Source organism: Staurois parvus, unplaced genomic scaffold (genome assembly GCF_062004578.1).
Source record: "Staurois parvus isolate SC_StPar_1 unplaced genomic scaffold, SC_StPar_1.0 ptg000006l, whole genome shotgun sequence".
In the NCBI taxonomy this organism is placed as follows: domain Eukaryota; kingdom Metazoa; phylum Chordata; class Amphibia; order Anura; family Ranidae; genus Staurois; species Staurois parvus.
The window spans coordinates 9,253,409-9,270,504 of record NW_028317802.1 but is presented as its reverse complement, the minus strand read 5'-3'; the positions used below and the strand labels follow the sequence as shown (position 1 = coordinate 9,270,504).

The window sequence follows — 17,096 nt, the reverse complement described above, 5'->3', positions numbered from 1 at the left end:
TTGCCTAGAGTACTAGTAAAAATCTAATTTTTTTACCTTATGCCATGTTCCTGCATTCCTCTCCTTGCATGTGACTGGCCCATCAGAGCCTCTTCTATTCAGCACTTTGGCTGGTGGTTGCAGTTGTTATATCATCAAGTAAAATGCATGACCAACAGTCCTTCATTGTAAGCTAGGACTTGTGGGCCCATACACAAACTGAAGGGTCGAAGAGAAAATGTGAGAAATTTCTGCTGGTGGAACAATGGATAATTCAATTTCCTTTTGCCAAGGAACTGAAAAAAAAACCTACCCTTACAGTGGGATCTACCACACTGCAAGGGTTAATGCTCAGTTTTACCTACAGTACATCTTTAAACCTTTAAATTCACTCATAGGCACTTACAGCATTTATCTTTATTTTTCTTTTGACAATGTATAATAGAAAATTACACAAATTACACTTTATTCTAAACAAAATATTTACTAAAAATAGAAAGCAAAAAAGAATTTAATGTAAACATTTGAATATAAACAGAGGCTAGGATAATTTAGCCCTGTTCAAACATATATTATGCATTTTGTGTAAGCATTGTTGCTGCAGTTCCCCAAAAAAGGCTCTAAGTGGCGCTGGTTGTCTACATATTTCAATTCGACACAAAGGCCTTCTACTTTTCCCACTGCTATCACAGCAAAAACCTTGAGGATATGAAACAGAATAGGATCCATAACCACTGAGTTACAATTCACTGCAAAAAAAGACTTACCTATTTAATCTTTTCACGCAATTAAAGGAAACACTGGAGAAAATCTGACTATATAGAAATGAAGATTAAAGGATGCAGAATAACAATGGACTGGCAGGTAGTATATTTTTTCATTTCCCTTTCCATTAATCCTATATTTTCTCAGCTTCACTACCCTATTCAAGAAGAATTAAAACAAGGATCTGTAATTGGAAATATTGCAAAAGATTTGGGGCTCAATGCAAAGGAATTATCAATTAGAATTTTTCATATTGTTCCAAGAGGCAAAATCCAGTACTTTGGTGTTAATTTTGAAAATGGAGACCTTTATATTGCAGAAAGAATAGACAGAGAGATGCTATGTCAAATAAAAGAGATCTGCTTATTAAGCTTTGAAGCTGTAATTGAACATCCTTTACACCTGTACACAATTAATGTGGAAATTGAAGATATAAATGATAATCCTCCATCTTTTTCCAAAAATATGTTTGATATAGTGATCAGTGAGGCCGCAATACCTGGAGCACATCTTCCTTTAGGACATGCACAGGATCCTGATTTGGGTATCAATTCTGTACAAGATTATACAATTAGTAAAAATGAATACTTTACATTGGGTATTAAAATGACCACTAATGGAATAAAATCACCAGAACTTATACTAGAAAAATTCCTGGACAGAGAAAAACAAAACATTCATGAAATAATATTAACTGCTTTTGATGGTGGACAGCTTGCCAAATCTGGCACTGCTCTTATAAAGATTATTGTCCATGATGCAAATGACAACTTTCCTGAATTCACGAAAGATACGTATGAAATACAGTTAAATGAAAACACTCCTTTAAATTCGTTGGTTCTTCAGCTTAATGCTCAGGATGAAGATGAAGGTTCAAATGCAGAAATAACATATTCATTTCATGACATTCCAGAAAGTTTATACTCAATTTTTACTATAGAACCATCAAATGGAGAGATTAAAGTAATCGGAAATCTAGACTACGAGGCTAAAGAGGAGTATGAATTAACTGTAGAAGCCAAAGATGGTGGAGGACTTATTGATCATTGCAAAGTCTTAATACAAATTGTTGATATCAATGACAACGCCCCTGAAATTACAATAACATCACTCTCAACTGCAATTCCAGAGAATTCTCCACCAGATACAATTGTAGCATTAATTCATGTTCAGGATTTAGACATTGGTGAGAACGGTGAAGTTGTCTGTGAAATCTCTGATCATTTACCCTTTAAATTAGTATCATCATCTGCAAATTACTATAAACTTGTGACTGCTGAAAATATTGATAGAGAGAAAATGCCTCAATATAACTTATTAATTAAAGCTGTGGATAATGGATCACCTCAACTGTCCACCAACAAAACCATTCAGCTCTCTGTATTAGATTTGAATGACAATGTTCCTGTTTTCGAGAAATCAAGGTATATTGTCTATATCCAAGAGAATAATGCACAGGGAACCTCTATACACAGAATGTATGCCTCAGATAGTGATATTAATGAAAATGCTAAAATCAGCTATTCTATTCTTAGTAATAATATTGATGGTATCCCAGTGTCATCGTATGTTTCCATAAACTCAATTACTGGGATTATCTATGCTCAGAGATCGTTTGACTATGAACAGTTACGGGAGTTTCAGTTCCAGGTGATGGCCAAAGACAGTGGAACTCCTCCTCTAAGCAGTGATGTCACGGTGAAGATATGCATTGTTGATAAAAATGATAATGCTCCTAAGATCCTCTACCCCTCATCAGACACTGGAGAAGCAGCATTATTTGAATTTATCCCACATTCTGCTGAGAAAGGCTATCTGGTGACCAAAGTGATTGCAGTGGATGCTGACTCTGGACACAATGCGTGGCTTTCTTATCACTTATTACAAGTTTCTGATCCATCCTTATTTATAATTGGTCAACATTCTGGTGAAATCAAAGTAGGGCGAGACCTACCAGACACAGAGTCTTTAAGACAAAAGATTTTGGTTCTTGTAAAGGACAATGGGGTCCCATCCCAATCATCAACTGTGACCTTAAGCTTAGTTGTTGCAGAAAATGTTCAGCAAGTTGTACCAGAGATAAGACGCCAGCCAAATACTTCAGAATCCTCGTCAAATGTAACATTCTATTTAATAGTTTTTATTGCAGTGATCTCTCTTTTCTTTGTCATAACTGTGGTAGTTATGTTGATTTTTAAATTCAGGAAAATGAACAGTCCAACATCTTTAGGTTCTCTTGGTGGCAATGTGTACCCTCAGTTCACACTGGGATGCCCCTCTGAGATCAGTGATACCAGTTTACCTTTTCCTTTCTCCTATGATGTGTGTGTGACTCTTGACTCAAAGCAGAATGAAATTGCTTATCTGAACCCAGTTCAGAATGTACCAACAGAGAATCTCATTGTAATGGAAGATTCAGCAGTAGCAAATGATCAGACAGAACAGGTAAGATACATTACATAACTATAACAGATATATCACATTAGTCATGTTTCATAATATAAAGTAGGTATAGCCGTTTTTACATTTAACATCATGGTGGTTATAGTAATTTCTAAGTAAAGAAAATAAAACAAACCAGTGATAGAAACTAGTGATTGAAGTGATAAATGCTTGTCTAAATTTTTCCAATGGATAATGTCTCACATACAAACTATTTAGTAAGTGAAGTCAACTACTATTATTTCAACCACTTTTGCACAGGTAAACATTTAAGAAACGTATTACAGAGATAGTTCATAATCATGTCTATTGTATGGTTGATGGCATGGTGAGATAAATGTTTATTGCAATATAATTGTATCACACATCAAGAGTATGGTAGTCAGCAATTCAGTGTAAAAGATATGAAAACATACAACACATTTTCTGAGTATTGTTAATTTGTTAGCCTGAAAAGTTAAACATCTCTGTGCTTACCTTTCCTTAAGTTATCACAACATTTTCCATCTCTATCTCCTTTCTCGTTTAAACCTGTTAGAGTCTACAGTTTTTTTGTTTTCTCCACCTAAGCAAATGTTAAAGAATATCTGACATTTCATAATTCATTGCAGTTATCCTCAGAAGGATCATGTAATAATAATAACAATAATAATAATAAAAATAATCGGGTTATTTTCACAGTAAGCATAAAGAAACTAGAGTAAAACATCCACTACAGCTTTTCTCACATTTTTAACATAAATAAAATAGTTAAACTTCTATTAACAAAAAACTTTCAAGGTATATCAGACTACTAATGGATAAACAGTTCCCATAACTTCATTCAGTCTTAAACATTACACAGGCTACTAATAATTGGATTCATGAACAAGTAAGGTAAGAATGGAGAAAAACATCCATTAGGGCTGTAGTTTCCATAATGGTACTTAATGGTCAGTGTCTAAGGTCGCAGTCTACAGGGGCAGCATGGAGTTTTTGGATGCTTCTAAATAACTAAGGCTACATTTAGTTTTATTAGCTATAAGGGCAAGGGAGTATAGATAATCTAAGTAAGAGTCAGAAAGCTTATAATAGTTCAGGAAAAATTATGCCATCTCTCCTTTATTTTTTGTGGTGGTTTGTAGAGCTCTAAATCTAATTACTGTATAAAGAGAGCTCCATGCTGCTTTCAATGGTGCATTTTACATTGTTACAGTGTTTAGGGTATTTCTCTGGCTGACTTTACTGATATCACAAAATAAACACCAATATTACAATAACATCACCAGAATGATCTGGTGTGAGTGGAGGGCCATGATGTGACAGACTAAGTAAAATACTGAACATCAGCTATATTATCCAGTATTTCAGGAAAATGTCTTGTGTGTACTTGAAACCATATAATTTTAAGTTATAGAGATATGCTCAGATTTTTGGATTTTCTCTTTTACACATTTCTTGAAGGGTGCAACAGTATTGATGAAAATCACTAAATTATGTAGTTCATAGGTATCGTTCCTTTAAATGTGACATGTCATGTGAGTAGATTAGAGTATGGTTGGATGAGAAAAAAGGTGTGTGCCCTCTTGAAACACTCCTCACTTTGCTGATTATTGGAGACCATAGATCTTTTTTCAGTGTTGTGATAGATTCTTTATCAGAAGGGTATTGTTGGGTGTTTGTTCAGTGTGTAAATATGCAAGCTAGGGTCTTATAAGTAATCATATTTATGTTAAGATAATGCTAAGATCATCTGACCACCAACTGTATATGGGCTGCAGTGCCAAAATAAGGTCCACTGGCACCCAAGGTAAAGATGACACAATGTGCCAACCTCATCCTGGACTGACATAGTTGGCTCTGGCATACCCCATACATACACTCACCAGAAGAACATGAAAGTTTTAATAAAAACTAATTAGGATTAATAATTGACTACAGCTTTTATTTATAAATCAGCTGAAATGATGACAGCTGAAGAACCACCCTTTTCCCCCTGTAATCTGCAGGACTAAACTGTCAATGCAGTTTAAGAGATGCTGAGTCAGGTGTGACTGCCACTCCAACTGCACCTCAACGAGCACAATCCATGAGGTGGAAGCGTCTCCTTTCTCTGCTCTGCTCTAAGCCCTGATAGGCATCTGATTTTTTTGACAAAGTACAAATCATCACATGATGCTAATGTTTTTGACCAGTCACAGTTTTTTTATGGCAAAACATTAAACGTACAGCCACAACTTTATTTACTTTTGAATATGGAAAGGCTAAATGTTATTTTTTTTTTATGTATTGGTCCTGCTCTGAACATTTCCCTTCATTTCCTGTTCTGCAGACTAAACATACATACAAGGTAATCTCCCCAAGGTAACAGAATTCCCATCTTAGACAATTGTTATCAGAACAGGTGTCCCTATTTGATGACTTACCATCAAATATTGTTCTGATGGATTTCCCCTCACTTTCTTTTATGGCATGAATGGCCACCAGGAAAAACAGAGGAGATAAAGTGACTGCAAAGGTTTCCTTTTCTAATAACAATAGTAATATTTACCAGCTCTGTGCAATGGTTTTGCACAGAGAAGCCCTGATCCTCCTCTTCTGGAGTCCCCCAACAGTGTTTTCCACTCCTCCTCTTTAGTGTACTTCAATTGCTTGTGGGGGTGGGGGGCAGATGTGTGGGCTCACTCCTGGGCTGGCTTTGTGTGTCCATAGACACACACATTGCAGTATGGCCCTGCCTCCCCACTCTCTGCTCACTGGTTTTGACTGACAGCAGCGGGAACCACTGGCTCCCACTGCTTTCTCTGAACCTATGAGGAGAGAGAGAGGAGCACGGTGCTGGACTGAGATTGGGCTTTAGGTGGGGGAAGGGGGAGTGTGGTAGCGTACTGCACATGAAAGGTTTTTACCTTAACATAGAAAACGCATTAAGGTAAAAGACCTTTAACCTTTACAACGACTTTAATCTCCTCATTGGGAATACACACAGCAATAGGAAAGAGACAGAGTTTCTAACCCTTCCCTACTCTATCCAACAGTTTTGCCTGCACACATGCTACAATTTTTAGGTAGTAGTAATGTTTATAATTGATTTCTATGAAATATTTACTGTGCTCCATTCTACTCACTCATACCATGTGCTATGATTTGATAAAAGGAACCTGTAAGGCTCAAAATATTGCTCTACCTTGTGAATTTGATATTATTTGCAAAACACTGGGACTGTGGATGTGCAGGCAGCATTCCTATATAATATATATATATATATATATATATATATATATATATATATATATAAAACCACTGTACATGTTCACCACATATTCAGTGCAAAAGAACATTTAACCCCAGATCTTCATTAGCATGCATCAGCTTTTGCCATCTGCACACAGTGCTGGCATAATTTGAAATTGTAATGAAAAATAAGGATGAATGTCATTCTGATCAAGTAAAATTTACCAAATAGAATGAATGTACATGTTACAAAAAAAAGAAGACTATCGTTTGCTTAATAGAACTATAGTGAGACTGTTAGGGGCAAAAATGACTTCCCACAGATGGATGTATGCGTGTATGTATGTGGATGCAATGGGGTGGTATTACATCAAGCAGTCTCAGGCAGCAATTATTAAAGCTCAGTCAGTTCTTAAGCACAAGCCAGTTCTTTGAGAGAAGTTCTTTGAACCAGTCCTTTGAGTTTCTCTGAGAGCAAATTATTCAGATGACAGATGCAGAAGATCCAACACATTATGCTGTGTATTGCAACTCTAAACAATCTACATTTTGCTATTTCACCTATTTCACTTCTATATTCATTAAAATGAACACACAACATATATTATTTTTCATACAGTGATTAAGTTACTTTGAGCCACATGTAATCAAAATACATTTTGGAAAATAAGCTATTGGAACGATAAGGATACTATTGTTACTTGCTGGGTCTACATTATACATGTCAGGTAATTAAAACTTTTAATTAACAATGTTGCTGCTTATTTTAAATAATTGATTTTTTTTCAAATTAACTTGTAACATAGTTTGCAAAATCCTTGCAGTACTTCATTTTCACCTCAACATGTCACTGTTGGCCAATAAGGCAGAGAAGTAGAAAACATGAATACATACTGTACACAGTGCTAAGATACTGCAATTCTGGACTTGGAACAGAATTCATCTCATTATTTGCTTCACACTTTGAATCTCATTTTCTCTTTGTGTACTGTGAGCATTTTTAAATCATATTAAGGAAACATTTTTCTTTCTGGGAATAACAAAGAAGATGCTACAGAGAACTGAAAAAGGGACAATGCAATGGCAAGTAACACTTTTCTTCATTTCCTATATTTCTTCTACCATACTTGGTCAAATTCATTACTCATTGTTGGAAGAAATCAAACAAGGAACAGTGGTAGGAAACATAGCAAAAGATTTAGGATTAAATATTAAAGAATTAGCAGGAAGAAAAATTCAGTTTTCCTCCAATACAAAAAAGCATTACTTCAATATCAACATGGAAAATGGAGACTTGTATGTCACTGACAGAATAGACAGAGAAGCTATTTGTGGAACAGAGCAAAGCTGCTTTCTGCATTTGGAGATCCTAGCTCAAAATCCTATCAGTGTTTTTACTGTTAAAATTGAAATTCAAGATGTAAATGACAATGCACCAGGTTTTTCCAAGAATGTTTTTGAAGTTGCAATAAGTGAATCTGCTTTAATAGGTACACGTTTTATTGTAAGCAATGCACGTGATCCAGACTTAGGTACTAATTCTGTACAGAGCTATGGGCTGAGTCCTAACCAGAACTTCAAATTGGGGGAAAAGATAAATGCAGAAGGATTTAAATATCCTGAACTTGTGTTAGACAAATCAGTGGACCGTGAAAAACAAAGTGCTTATGAATTGACTCTAAGTGCTTATGATGGAGGAAAACCTCAAAAGACTGGAATGGCTGTGATTAAAATTGTGGTTCTAGATTTCAATGATAACTTTCCTGTGTTCAGTCAGGATATGTATAGGGTCAGTTTAAATGAAAATTCACCAATCAATTTTCTAGTCCTCTACCTTAATGCAACAGATGAAGATGAAGGTTCCAATGCTGAGATAACCTATACTTTCAGTCATATTCCTGAAAATGCAGTTGACAGATTTACTCTGGACGTCCATAAAGGAGAGATTAAAACAATTGGAGAGCTGGACTTTGAAACAACAAGAAGTTATGAGATGACTGTAGAAGCTAAGGATGGTGGTGGTTTAGTGTCACATTGTACTGTATTGATACAGATTTTGGATGTCAATGATAATGCACCTGAGATAACCTTTGCCTCACTTTCTACACCTATTTCAGAAGATTCAACACCTGGGACCCTCATAGCATTAATTAATATCAACGATTTGGATTCTGGGCCAAATGGAGACGTTAGTTGCCATATGATAGAACAACCAGACTTTAAATTGATTCCATCATCTAGTAATTATTACCAACTAGTAACCTCAAGTCATCTGGATAGAGAAGCACAGCCAGAATATAATATTACACTTACAGCAGAAGATCAGGGATCTCCTCCATTGGTTACAAAAAAAAACATTGCTTTGATTGTTTCAGATGTGAATGATAATCCACCAGTTTTTGATAATGTTTTTTATACTGTGTATGTTTCCGAGCATAATCAGCCTGGAACATCCATAGTCGCTGTTTATGCATCAGACCAAGATGATAGGGAAAATGCAGGTATAATCTATTCAATTATTAATACAAATATTGATAACATTCCAGCATCATCATATATTTCCATAAACTCAATGACTGGGATTCTTTATGCTCAGAGATCATTTGACTATGAACAGTTACGGGAGTTTCAGTTCCAGGTGATGGCTAAAGACAGTGGATCCCCTCCTCTAAGCAATAATGTCACAGTGAGGGTTTATATCGTGGATCAGAATGACAATGCTCCAAAAATTCTTTACCCATCCTCTGACTCCGAGGGATCGGCATTATTTGAATTTATTCCTCGCTCTGCTGAGAAAGGTTATCTAGTAACCAAAGTGATTGCAGTAGATGCTGACTCTGGGCACAATGCCTGGCTTTCTTATCACTTTCTGCATGTTTCTGAACAATCTCTATTTACTATTGGTCAACACAATGGAGAAATCAGAATTGGAAGGGACCTACAAAACATAGACCTCTCAAGGCAAAAGATTGTAGTTCTGGTAAAAGACAATGGAGTTCCATCCCTGTCATCCACAGTTACTCTGAGTTTGGTTGTTGCTGAAAACTTTCAACAAGTTTCTCCAGATATAAGGCGCCAGCCAAGTAATGTGGATTCTCCCTATTATAATGTTAAATTCTATCTAATAGTTTCCATTGCTCTTATCTCCCTGTTATTCATTGTGACAGTAATAGTTATATTAATTTCTAAGTGTAGAAAAAACAACATGCCCAGTTCTGTTGGAGCTCTCAGTAGAAACGTGTATCCTCAGTTCACCTTGGGATGTCCCTCTGAGATCAGTGACGGAACGTTACCTTTTCCATTCTCATATGATGTGTGTGTGACTCTTGACTCAAAGCAGAATGAAATTGCCTATTTAAAGCCAGTCCAGAATGTTCCAACAGATAATCTGATAGACACTGGTGATCCTACAGTGGGAGATAATGACTTACAGAAAATTCTTTCATTACCTAATCCTGTAGAGGTAAGAATTTAAGTAGAATTTAGAGTGAAATTTCACTCTCTCAATGAATGTTGACTATTTTGAATCCTTATGCTGCCAGCATTAGTAAATATATAGAAACGTATTATTATATGCACTTTTTTAAACTATTTTTTACATTTATTTAGTCACTTCCTGGTTTCTGGCTTAGGCAATTTATGTCATACATCCCAGGAGTCTTCAGGCGGGGAGGAGGGGTTTTCACAGATAAGCACACCGTTCTGCCTGTATGCCTAAACTAAGGGCAGATGGATTCCAGGAAGCGATTGCTATGTGAATCATCTGTCCATGCTCAAGATTGTAATGGCCAGAAATGCTAGGGGGTGTTTTTCAAAGTGATTTCTCAACAAAATAAAGCATAGAGACATGGATGGGTGAGTTTGCTTTAAATATTAAAAATGAATTAAATAGTATTTTCAGTTTGTGGTGCTCACATACAGTTTATTTCTGCTTTAATGACGGAAAAGCTTTTTAGCTTTTCCTACCTTTTAATGTTCATTAAAGTGGAGTTCCACTCAAAGGTGGAAGCTCCGCTTGTTTGCCTCCTCTCCCCTCCACTGCCATATTTGGCACCTTTTTGGGGGGGAGGGGGGAGAGGGTACCTGGTTTGGACAGGCACCCGCTCCCACTTCCGGCTCACTTTGCTGTGACAAAGTGAGACAGAATTTCGGTCCCCTCCTTCCTCCTGGAGGCTCCTGGGAACTTTCACAGGTTCCATAAGACTGCCGGACCAATTAGGATGCGTAGCGTGACTCGCACATGCACAGTGGGCACCAGGCCGTGAAGTCGCAAGCTGTCACAGCCTGGTGCCCACAGTTGAGATGCTGGGGTCATGGAGGAAAGAAGGAGAGAAAGGGCTACACGGGTGAGCACATCACTGGACCCCAGGAAAGGTAAGTGTGTGTTTATTAAAAGTCAGCAGCTACAGTTTTTGTAGCTGTTGACTTTTAATAAACACAAACACGACTGGAACTCCACTTTAATGCTCATTATATAATTGGAGTTTGCTAAAAATAAAACACATTATGATACATGAATCAATATAATTGTTGACAGATTTATATGTCCTTAGAAAAAATGTTTCCTATTTGTATGTGTAGATTATAACCAACCAGCCACAATTTACTCAAATTAAAACAGCCCAGTAGAAGATGGGTTACCATTGGTTTCAAGGATTACTGCACTAAATAGTAAGCATTTAAAAATACAAATATTTTATTATTAAGGCTGAGAGTGTATAGCTGTATCTGGAAACATAACAGGCTTGATAAAAATTACTAGTTAAGTAGGATGAATTTATGTTTACTTTGAATGTCCAGTCATGTTAAAGAGAAATTCCAAAAAAGGATTTTCTAGGTTACAAAAATATGGGTATTTGAAGTGAACAAGTGTAACCATATTCACTAAGAAAATGATCATTGCTTTACCAAATCAACCCAACTGACTGTTGGAAGATAGTGCTTCTCTATGATTTGTCCAATACACAGTTCAGTTGGTGAAATCCTAAAACATTTTATAATTTTTATTTTAACCACTTGCCGTCCGCCTACTGTTTTTAAATGGCAGGACGGTGTCACTCTAGGGGCGGGTTGCCGTTCATAAATGGCACCCACATTTTCTAGTTGTGTGTGCTCCCTCGGAGCGCGCAGCACCGCGATCCAGTGCCCGCTGTGTCCTCCGGACACAGTGGAACACCGATCATCGGACGGGACCTCTGTGTGAGGTCCCGATCATGTGATCACTGATTGGCCAATCAGTGATCATATACAGAGTAGTAAGCAAGATGTCACTTGTGACATCATTGCTTACTACGTGTGAAATCTGTGAATGATCACAGAGGTCACATGGCAAAAGGCTATTCACAACAGCCTTGTACCATGTAACAAGCTGTGACCAATCACAGCTCACTCAGTAGTTCTCAATGTAAGAATGCAGCCAGAAAGAAGGAGAAAAAATTGCTTTTACATCCTTTATGGGTGTAAAAGCAATCAGTGTAAAAAAAAAATCTTCATCACACCCCACAAGTAGTACAGTGTCACCACAGTAACACTGTACTGCTAGGGTGACAGTATGTAAAAAAAAACAACAAAACATAAATAATAATATAAAAAAAAACCAAAAAATTTTAAAAAATATTTTTTTAAATTATAATTTTTGGTTATAAACTAATTTGTGTTATTTTTTTTTTTTTGCTTAAAAGATAAAGGAATACATTTTGGCCAAGATTTATGATGAAATATTATTTATTTGCAAAATTTTATAAGAAAAACACTTTTTTTCAAAATTTTTGGACTTTTTCATTTAAATAGCAAAGAAAATAAAAATCCCAGGGGTGAATAAATACCAATAAAATAAAGCTTCATCTGTCTCAAAAAATGCTAAAAAATTCATATGGGTAGAGTGTTGCATGACCGCACAATTGTCATTTAAAGTGTGATAATGCTGAAAGCTGAAAATTGGCCTGGACAGGAAGGGGGTGAAAGTGTCCAGACAGGAAGTGGTTAAATGGGAGGCAAAGCCACAAAATTGAACACAATTAGAGATGAACGCTCATTAAAAGTTAAAAAGGCTTTTTAAAGAGGAATTCCTGCTATACACCTAGCTAGCCTGAAAACTGTCCCCTCTCACTTCCTAACACCTATGTTAACCATTTGCCGCCCGCCCTATGGCCGAACGGCGGCCGGCAAATGTCATCAGCGTTCTGGGTGGACGCCATATGGCATCCTCCCGCACATGCGCAGATCGCGCTCCTGCAGAGCACCGTGTACCGATGACAGATCTGAGTACCGGCCCCCGTTGCCGGTACCATGTGACCTGCTGTGACCAATCACAGCAGGTCACATGACAGTTGTATACAATGGATGGCTTCATTCATGCCATCCATTGTATACTAGTGTCTAGCTGTGAATGGTCACAGCTAATCACATGCACATGTCATGTGATTAGCTGTGGCCAACTCACAGCTAAGCACAAAAAAAACCCCTGAATGAATTGATGTCATTCAGGTGAATGCTTGCTTATAGCAAAGTAATTCTTTGCTATAAGCAAATTGTGTAAAAAAAAAAAAAAATACCGATCACTTCCCCAAAATAGTACAATGTTACTATGGTAACATTGTACTATTTTAATCATAGTGAAATATGAAAAAAGATCTTAAAAAAAAGAAAAAATTTATAAAAAATAATAAAAAAAAGAAAAAAAAAATATATATTTTTTTCATACTGTCACCAGTCAGTGTCCCTGATCCCCACCATGCCAGTTATATGATGATGCTGTACTGCACTGGTGACAATATGTAAAAAAAAAATAGTGAAACTAATTTTTTTTATTTTTTTAATTTTCCGAAAAATTATGACAAAAAATATAACTTCAAAAAACTCGCCATGCCTCTTATGAAGTACGTCGACTGTCTACTTTGCAAAAAGGGGTCATTTGGGGGATATCTGTACTGTTCTGACATTCTGGGAACTCAAGAAATTAGATTGGCTGTCAGTACTTCAGGATTGATCAATATTCAGATCTATACCATAGTTTGTGAACTCTATAACTTTCCTACAAACTAAAAAATACATCCTAATTTGGGTTATTTTCACCAAAGACATGTAGCAGAATACATCTCGGCCTAAATTTATGAAGAACAATTATTTATTTGCAAACTTTTATAACAGAAACAAAGAAAACGTGTGTTTTTTCAAAATTTTTGGTCTTCTTTTGTTAATTTAGCAAAAAATAAAAACCCCAGCGGCGATTAAATACCACCAAAAGAAAGCTCTATTTGTGTGAAGAAAATGATAAAAATTTAGTTTGGGTAAAATGTTGTATGACCGCGCAATTGTCATTCAAAGTGTGAGAGCGCTGAAACCTGAAAACTGGCCTGGGCAGGAAGGTGTAAAATTGCCCGGTATTGAATTGGTTAACTAAACTGTGTAAGAAAGATGTATGTACAGTATTTATAGGTTTATACTATTTTCAGACTTCTCCGATCCGGTCACATGATCCAGCTTCCCTGTGTCAGCCAGCATACCTACAGGTGTGCAGGAGTGGAGGGAGTGCCAATAACCAATGGACCATTGAAGTCCATCGGTGTTGTCACTGCTCTAGGCTTTACTAGCTCCAGTTGGAGTGCTGGCTGACACTGGGGATCACATGACGGAGTTGAAAATAGGTAAGTATATACACAGTTTAGTTAACACAGATGTTAGGAGTGGGGCGAGGACAAAAAATTTCAATGTTTTCGGTTTGATTATATTATTGAATTAAATGTATTATTATTATTATATTTTTATTTTTTATGATTATTTATTAAATTATAATTTATGATTTCGTGTTTCAAAATTTATCATACCCGGGATGTTTAATAGACTCTTGTTCGGACAGATTTCAGTGAGTTATTCCTAAAAATTACAGGCCTACAATAAAAAAACTACATATTTCCATGCAAAATAATGGTACCGCTTTCAGCACCAAAAATCTGAAATAATCATACCACTAGGGAGGTTAATACTAGTTAGTTGTAAAGCCAGAGTTTTATTATATATTCTTCAGGGGCAATAGTACTTCTCACCATTAAGATCGGTGCTGTGGTTTTTAAATAAAATGTTATGTTTATTACTGGGGAAGGTACAGGCCCTCTCTATTTTGCAGCCTTCCTTGCCCAGCAGCTGATATTTCCTCTGCTGTGTTTGTACAGATAACAGACTGGGACTTCAACCTCCCACAGCACCCTCTTTATTCAGCAGCCATGCCTCCTCTGCTCCCTCTACTACTGTTAAAAGACAGTAGAATCCCCAACCTTTCCCAGTTACCACCTAGTTCTGAGGAGATGCTTCACAAAAGCAAAAGCTGACAACAGCACATGGCAGCTACTACCCTAGTCTCCCTCAAATGTAGTAGCTGCCAGTGTATTTTGTTGTCAGTTTTTGCAAATTGATAGCACTGCTCCTCAGCTGCTGTCTTTCACATAACCCAAGTTGACAGCAATTACTGTAGCCCTTTCCTCAGAACTATCTATCAGCAACAGTAGCAGAGAGAGAAGAGGAGGCATGGCTGCAGAATAAAGAGGGGGGATGTGGGAGGTTGCAGACTCTTTTAGTCTTTTAGCTGTACAAATGGAGGGGAGGAGGCACAGGATGTAGGGCTTCAACTGATCTGTTTGCAACATTGAGAGGATTCGGGGGCTGTGTGGGGTCTGTCTCTTTTTGTCGAGCCTTGTCAAATAGTGGTGGAAGGGGCTAGTTATCTGATAGCACTACTTAGAAACCTCAGCATCTATTTTAATGGGGACAAGGGCTATGTGCACAGGGTCCCCTATGAAATTTAATCTTAACTTCTTGCAAAACTTTACATCCTGTTTGAAAGAGGCAAAAAAAGCATCTTGTGGTTTGCCACACTTTATAGTCTGGTTCATAAGACTGTTGATTTTTTTTCCAATGGTGAAAATAACCTTACATTTATAAACTAGTTTTAGAGTCTCAGTTTACAATCTACAGCTCTATCTTCTTCCTTATCTTAGTAATCCCTATGTCTTGTATGTTACGTCTGTGTTAGAGGGGTATTGATATGGGATATCATTTCCCCAAACCCTATATGATGATGGGCAGCTGTCAAATGTATTTTAGGTAATTATAACAGCAGCCATACCATAGTGCAAATTTTATTGCCAGTACATGATCTGCTTGCCCCTTCTGTCCAGTTCTGTCGAGATATACATTGACTCATGCCTTAGTGGGGAGTAAAGATACCAGGTTCCAGTTTCTTTTCATCTCATCATCTTATTATTCAGGCTGGTTTTACTCATTGTTTTAAGATACGTGTGGATAAATTAGCGGTTATCAAGTGCTATTAACATGCTACATTATTTCTTCTGTATTATAAATTTCTTTCTGCATACAGCAGTGACATGCAGATTATACAGGTTTACAAAAGAAAAACATGTTGTGAATAGTACAGCATTGCTATGTAATTGTCTGAGACATCATAATAACCTTTGCTACAGTATGTAAATAACCTCCTTTCATGGTTTTGTAAATGAAATATGCATATGGTCACATGCTCAAATACATTGAAAGGCTCGTTATACTGTATGTTGCTCATAAAGTGGAATGTTTGTTGTTTTGAACTGTAGTATTAGAGGATTAGCATTTTTTATTTGTACCACCTTTCTGTTTTCAGTATATTTCAGAATGTTAGACTCCAGTATTACATAGTAATTTTCTACCTGTCTACAAATGCCCAGAGTTTATAAAGCATGTCTTTGCATATTAACCTCCCTGGCGGTATTCCCGAGTGTAGCACGGGGTAGAGTTTCAGTACCAAAAGCGGTAACCCCGAGCTACACTTGGGCTTACCATGCGGCGCTGCTCAGGGATTCCCTGCAGCACTTACCTTGTCCTTTGCTCCCGCGATGTCCCTCCTGCAGTGTCCCCGGCCATCTCCTCCGGCCGATGGCGGCATCCGGCTTCCATGTTCCGGTCCCTGTGACGTCGGGACGTATGGGAGTCGGAACCGGCGGCAAATTTAAAAGTGGTGAAAACTGTAATTTTTTTGCAAACGAATATTACATAGCAAAACATTGCTGTTTCAAAGCATTTCACATACATTTTGTCCCTAGTGCTTTGTCCTGTGCCCTGCCTGCATTTTGACTGTTCTTTCTGCCTGGAAACTTAGAAAAGTCCATGGCATCCAAAAAGCGTCCTTTTAGGTCAAAAGTGGTTTTAGACCGGCTAGAGAACAGGGATAGTAAACCAGAACCACTTGCAGAATTGAGTGATAATGATTTGTGGGGAAATTCATCATCAGACACTGAAAACGATTTTGCGACTTTGCTCAGTGATGTGCGAACTTGGCGCTATATTTCAAATTTCAGTGTTTTTGGTTTGATTATATTATTGAGTGAAATTTATTATTATATTATTATTTTTTATGATTATTTATTAAATTATAATTTATGATTTCGTGTTTCAAGTTTTATCATATCTGGAATGTTTACTAGACTCTTGTTCGGGCAGATTTCAGTGAGTTATTCCTAAAAATTACAGGCCTACAATAAAAAAAAGCATATTTCCATGCAAAATAATGGTACCTCTTTCAGCACCAAAAATCTGAAATAATCATTCCACCAGTGAGGTTAATAACCGATTTTAAATCTTTTTGTTTGCTAATTTTTAGAACCATATAGTTACAGTAATCATTCTAAATGCATTTGATTTGATGCATT

At 36.9% G+C, this 17,096-nt stretch overlaps 1 protein-coding gene across 17 annotated transcripts in view; it reads left to right on the top strand.

Annotated features, from left to right (window-relative positions):
• LOC149474319 (protocadherin gamma-C5-like) overlaps nucleotides 1-17,096 on the top strand; it is a 561,663-nt gene that overhangs the window by 201,369 nt on the left and 343,198 nt on the right. The window contains exon 1 of one of the 17 annotated variants that reach the window (XM_089655705.1): nucleotides 7,433-9,862. The exons of the other annotated variants lie outside the window; for them this stretch is intronic. Coding sequence (XP_089511831.1) covers nucleotides 7,448-9,862 — 2,415 coding nt within the window. The 5' untranslated portion in view covers nucleotides 7,433-7,447. Of the gene's footprint in view, nucleotides 1-7,432; nucleotides 9,863-17,096 lie in introns of those variants that run through there. 17 annotated transcript variants of the gene reach the window in all.